The 6485-nt window shown below is 34.4% G+C and overlaps 1 protein-coding gene across 5 annotated transcripts in view; it reads left to right on the top strand.

Moving 5' to 3' along the window:
* Nucleotides 1-6268, top strand: part of SLF1 (SMC5-SMC6 complex localization factor 1) — a 34402-nt gene extending 28134 nt beyond the window's left edge. For all 5 annotated transcript variants that reach the window (XM_071448653.1, XM_071448652.1, XM_071448655.1 and 2 more), the window contains 4 exons: nt 405-508; nt 2474-2566; nt 2954-3136; nt 5466-6268. In XM_071448653.1, the coding sequence (XP_071304754.1) occupies nt 405-508; nt 2474-2566; nt 2954-3136; nt 5466-5962 (877 nt within the window). In that variant the 3' untranslated portion in view covers nt 5963-6268. The remainder of the gene's footprint in view (nt 1-404; nt 509-2473; nt 2567-2953; nt 3137-5465) is intronic.
* Nucleotides 6269-6485: the final 217 nt, after the last annotated feature.

A 6485-nucleotide genomic window follows, 5' to 3' on the forward strand; every position in this document is an offset into this window, starting at 1 on the left:
TTTGTTGTCTACAAATTACTTCAACTGACAGAAAGCTCCATTGTAAGCCCATAACACCTTTGGGCTGGGGTTTCCCCTTTTCTCTTTGATCAGCAATTTCAGTGTATATGCAGACTGATGTAGTTTTGTTTGCCTAATATTAAATTTATAGGGTATATACAGAAGTTCACTGTTCATGGAATTACCTTTAAAGAAAGTTTAAAAGTGGACAATCCTATTTGATTACTATTTTAAATACAGTTATAATTAAATGTCACAGAACTTAGGTAATTAAGACATTTCCAATATGATGCTGAAATGGCTAAATCTAAGTATCCTGTATGTACACATTTAAAGCCATTAAGTACGTATACATTAAGTATGAAATAGTGATTTTAAATGTGTCCCCTTTGGTTTCTTTTCAGTGACTTAATCTTTAATAAGCTTAGAGCAAAAACAGAAGTCCAGACTGCAGACACCAAAGGGAGTTCTCTTTTGGCTGAAGAGGTACACAAGAGAAATATTAAAGGTATTCTACATATCTAATTTATGTTAAGAAGGTTAAAGTCGTTAGAATTTATAGTTTCATGTTTAAAAACTTGTCCTGATGAATGCTGGACTAAAACGATGGCTTATGCCCAAGAATTATTTTCTTATGGTCCATGTTCCTCTTTTGCAATGTCTGTTTGTCTGTTTAAAAGGAGCAATTTGTATATATGGTAAAATAAAGTTGCCTTCTTCATTACCCTCCTCCTTCCATACATTAAATACAGTGTACAGTTTGTGTGAGCTCATTCCAGTCTTGCCTGCCTTACTTTGCTAATCCACCTCAACCTGTGCTTGATAGGATCAACGTCTTCTGATTTGCAAGTATAATTCAGTCTTCATCTCTCTGAGTCCTAGACATTTTGTGAACAAAGACTGAGGAGTATGCTATGTTACATAGCTGTTTTAAGCATATGGACTGTTTTCTTCCAGGCATTCAGCCCAGACTATGAAATGCACTTGGCTTTTGTTTTAACTATACTGGAACTCATGTACCTAAGGAATAAAACAACACTGCAGTAATTAATTCAGTTCCTATTTACTACACAAGTTTAATAATTGTACTTTGCATGAGGCTTGCTTTACTGCAGAATTGCTTGCTGGAACTACTTTTTCATCTTCATCATCAGAAATTTACCTACAACTCTATTAATATGACACCCAGGAGAAAAAAACTGGCAAAAGCAAGCTGGAATTGTTCAAAAAATTAAAAACAGAATTATATCACAAACAAAAGAAGACTTCACCCCCTTTAAAGGTTTAAAAAAACTTCAGCAACAGAGTCAGACCATACATTTTTAAAATTTGTTCCCTTTGTTTTTATTGCTTTTGCAAGTAAAATTGATGTGAATTATTACATCTGATTTCTGCAAAGAAAAGGGAGCTGAAAGACTTGGGGGGGGCAGGGGGGGAAGTGGAACCAAACAAACCAATCCTGCTTTTTGTTCTGTTCTCTCCTGCTGAAATTATAAGTAGTGTCGTCTGTTGAAAGAATGGGCATGGAGCTGACAGATTTATATAGTAAAGGTATTAATATAACAAAATGTTCCATGTAAATCTTACTTTAAAAGCTAAGAGATCTACCCTAAGATATCTTGAATTTCTAAGATGTTTGGTTCATTATCTTTCACCTGGTATCAGGATTTTCCTCTGGCTCTTGTTCAAAGCTAATCAATTATTGAAAAGAAAATAGCATTAAGAATGTGTCTGAAGTTTTTATTGTGCAGAAGCTAGTAGTGTCTTTACATACATAAGCAGCAGCTCTCAGTTGTTTGCTGTTTAATTTTTCACACTTATTTCAGCTGTACATGGTACTGCAGTTTGGGATTCTTTTTCCCCAGGGTCTACTACTAGTAATAATTCTATTAATATTAGTATTATTATTAATTTCCCTCTTTCTCCCCTCCTTCTCTACTGTAGCCAAGTCAGAGAGTCTATTGAGAAACAGAAAACTATCTGCTAAAAATTTGAAGTATTGATTTATACTTGATTGTGTAGAGGCACTTGTGCTTAGCCAGAAACATTCATTTGAATTAAGCTATAAACGCCGTGTAAAAAGAACCATACATCTTAATGTAGGTTCATGAATAAATTTAAGGGAGGGCAACTGCACTCTAAAGTTTTATGGCTTCAAAACCCAGTATTTTTTGGTGTTTTGTGATCACTTGGTGCTTTTGTAGTGTGATTGAAGCTTTAAACCTTGAACTAGAGGGGAGATAATTCCTGTGTTAAACCATTTGCAGTACAATTTCATTGCTGGATCTCTGGTGGAACAGAAGCTCCGTGGGGTTTTTTTTCTTTTAAGATGTTTAAAAAGGATAAAGGAAAATTGTACTCATTATTGAGTTTTCTGGTACATAACCAGGTCTCCTAGTTCCAGACCCTTTGATTATTTTCTTTAGTTGCTATCTTGTCTAGTCTAGTGTAATCTATTAATTTTTCATGGTAGGAGAGACAGCCCTGCATAAAGCTTGCAGAAATAACAAAGTGGAGAGATTGATTCAGCTTCTCTCTTTGCCGGGAATAGACATTAATGTTAAAGGTAAGTTATTAATTTTCTCTACAGAATTAAGAAATTAAGACACATAAAGAACTATATTAGTATCTGTTTGGTAACAAGCTTATATTTATACAATCTGAAGCTCTTTCTTTTGTAAATAACACAAAGTGAGGACTTTACAGCAAACATTAAGGTAAGATGAATTTATAACTGAAGTGTATTTTAACATCACATTTTCTACTGATTCTTAAAAATGCTGGTTTTTTTCAGATGTTTTTCAATAGAATCTCTTGTTTTGAAATCACAAGCTGCCATTCCAGCTGTAATGAGTACTAAAAAAGTAAAGTGTTTTCCTGTCTAATGAATGACATTATTAACATTTCAGTACTACTTCTGCTGTTTTAAAACTTCCCTTGATTTATAATTCAGATTATGCTGGCTGGACGCCTTTGCATGAAGCCTGTAACCATGGTAGCACAGTGTGTGTCCGTGAAATTCTGGAGCGTTGTCCAGAGGTAGACCTGCTCAGTCAAGTGGATGGGGTGACTCCTTTGCATGATGCACTGTCAAATGGACATATAGAAATTGGCAAGCTGCTACTTCAGCATGGGGGTGAGTGCATTTATGCTAAACTAGTTTAGGGGAATTATTCTCTGTTCTGAATCCATATGAAGTTCTCAGTCTTTTTCTTGATCGTTTTCTAAAATACAAAGTTATGAAATATTTTAGAACATTTTTAAGCCTAGCTGGTTTGTTTGCAGTAAAAATAATACTATTTTCACACTTACCTTGATCAGCTGAATATGAAATTAACCAGGATTTCCACGTTTTTCTAATATGTTAGTGTTTTTATCCTGCATTTTACACCATATGCATTGCAACTATATTCTCCACTAATGAAAATAAAGATTACCTAGTCACCAGTCATGGCTAAGTATTTTCTATTGTTTTGATCTATTTTTACCACAACACAAACCCAGATTGGTTAAATCTCTCTATATTCATGTATTTCAACATATTTTTTTTCAGCATTTCTGAAAATTGATGTGATGGTCTCTGAATACTATTAGTTGAAGAAAGTAATTGATACTGTAATCATGATAACTGCTGTTTAGGGATAATAGTGAGAGGGATGCCTTAGTATCTAAAAAAAGTACTTTGCCCCTTAGGCAAGCACACAATGTTTTAAACAATACTTTTTGTTTAGATTTGTATCCTGAAGTATGTACTGTACCAATGTATTTAATTTAGCATGTTTAAAAAAAACCCCAAATATCCACAAAGAATCATCTTGGATAGCAACTCTTCCTTATTTAAATTAATTTTCTAAAATGAGTGTTTGAAATATTTGTACCATTGCCCTCCTGTCTCACTGTAAACTGTGTTTTATGTGCCAAACCCAGATTTTTTCAATAAAAATCATTCTGTGCTTAGTCATGAGGCAGAAGAGTGTATTTAGGCAGCCTATTAATTAAGGTAGAGAAACTAAATTTTAATAGATTCTTGCCATATGACCCTCTGTATTTACAGTCTTCTCCTGCCCCCTAAAGGCTGTGTCTGTGTCTGTTGTGCAAGCACTAGATCATAATCATACATGCCTTCTGCAGTTCTGTCTCTGTTTACTGAGTCTCAGTTCTGTAGCTCCCAGGTGTTTTATATCTCTACTGTGCCATGTCACCTTGGCATCTAACACACCAAGCCAATACCTGGGCTCAGATCAATCAGCTGAAGTGATGCAATAGCAAATATTATAGTAAGCCTAGCTCCCCAACTGGAAAAGGGGAGCTTTCCAGAAAAATGCACACTGCACTAACAGATGTGCATTTTTCCTAGGCTGTTGTGAAGAACAGGTAGTGGATGATCTTGTTATCGTAGGGGAAGAGCTCTACGTGCACTTGCATTCATCAAGGTTTTCTGGCAAGTGTAAGGCTGTGTGTGCCTTTGTCACATTCTGAGTTATGGCCTGTCAAGTAACTGACAGGCCCATGGTAGAAAGCATGTTAACTATTCAGTGTGAATTTATTTAGCTCAATAATTTAGAACACAGAAGTTAATGATCAGTAACAATAATAATAATAATAATGCGTTAATCTGAGCAAAATTAAAATATCTATTACTGAAACGAAATGTGGGAGTTCACCTTTTGTCATTAAAATGTATTTCTGAAGAAGCATTCATGTTAATATGGTATCATTACTTTAGCATAGTAATACAAATTTATGTAAGATTCCTGATGTGTTCCTATTTGAAAAACACTTGTAGTATCTTAACAGCCTTCATTTTTTCTTACTGATGCAGCCTTTATTAAACTTCCCAAGAGATGTGTAAGCTCTTTAAATATTAATAGGTCCCTTGTACTAATAAACAGGAAATACCAAAAGGATTTATTTGTTCAGACTAGTTCTGAACAAATAAACATGTCCTATTTACTTACTTTAACTCTATTTATTAGATTGATTATGTTTTGTGTTTCAGAAATCTGTTAAGATCAAATTTTTAAACTCAGTTGCTGGGGAAGGCTTGGATTCCTACCCCAATAGTTTACTTTGCTGCCCAGCATTAAAGCAAGATTGGCCACACCATCCAGAAAAGTAAAATAAAGACCATCATAGTAACATGCCTTTAATTTGAAGTCAGTGTCAGTAAATAACCTAGTCTACAAAGTACTTAATAGAATTTTACAAAAGTAATAACATTATATTTTTGCATACTCAATGCAAGTTAAGACAATACTGTAAAGAAATTGTTACAAAGGGTCTCTACAGGTTCTATCTTGTGTTGCAAATGCGTAAGTCATCAGTTACATTAACATAACTTGGTACAAAAAAGGAACTTAAAACAAACACCAGGCTTCTGGCAGTAAGCAACCCAAAAATCTTGTTCAGCTGCCAGTTCATCACAAAATGTGCTGTTGTTGTTAATGTTTGTGTTTTTCCTGAAGGGCCAGTCCTTCTAGAGCAAAGGAACTCCCATGAGAAACTGCCACTGGATTTTGTTGAGTCAGTCACAGCAAAGGAAGAACTTCTGAATCTTGTTTATCCAGGAGAGAGCATTGAAAACTTCTATGAATGCAGAGAACAAGATTTTTGTGATCAGAAGAAAGAACTGTGTTTGATTTCATTTACTAAGATGCTGATTAATTTTTGTTCTCTTTATAATTTGTCTACACCCCTGACTGTAACTCTGCGAGCAATAGCTTGTTCAAATATACTTCCAGTAATGGTTTGTGATACTTCTAAGATGAAAAATGCATTTTCTGGAGATTGGTTGGTAGATATGTATTTTAAAGAGCTAGAAACTTTTGGAAAATTACCACAGTTTCTTCAAGAAATATCTGAAGGCATGTTATTCTTCCCTGGTGAACAGGCAAAGGCCTTATTAGCAGTTCTGGAAACTATGGTAGAAGCATGTCAGTGCCTAAATTCTTCTAGCAGTTAAATTCCAAACAACCACATTGGCTGAATCTTGAGTGTTGCTACCTTCTACTTGCCTGACAGATCTGGATGTGTGTGATCTTAGGAATGTGCTATATCATTTATACTCTTTTAAACTGCCTTGCAAGTATTTTTTTATGTTCCTTGTGCCATATTTCTCTTTGGTTTTCAGAGGCAGTGACCCTAAACTTAAAACAAGCAGTTGATTGTTTTATTTCCTGGGAAAGGCTTGTGTCTACATATTTTGTTATTCCTTAATAAAGCTAATGTTATAAATATGTCTTTAAATAAAAACATACAGAAATGCAAAGTCCTTCTATCCATTTTTGTCTTACTTAATAAAAAATAAATTATATTATGTAAATTGATTGCATGTTGCAAAATTCAAAAGAGAAGGCACTATATATTTACAGAATGAATATTTAACATTTCCCATGTCTTTGATAGAATGCTCACACATTGTTCCTCATCAGCACTATGTTGCTTGTAGTCTCATTTATTTGTGCAGTGGCCAAGTGAAGGAGAAT

The sequence above is a fragment of the Agelaius tricolor genome, unplaced genomic scaffold (assembly GCF_023055355.1).
Source record: "Agelaius tricolor isolate 1412-34295 unplaced genomic scaffold, bAgeTri1.0.p SCAF_27, whole genome shotgun sequence".
NCBI classification, from domain to species: Eukaryota; Metazoa; Chordata; class Aves; order Passeriformes; family Icteridae; genus Agelaius; species Agelaius tricolor.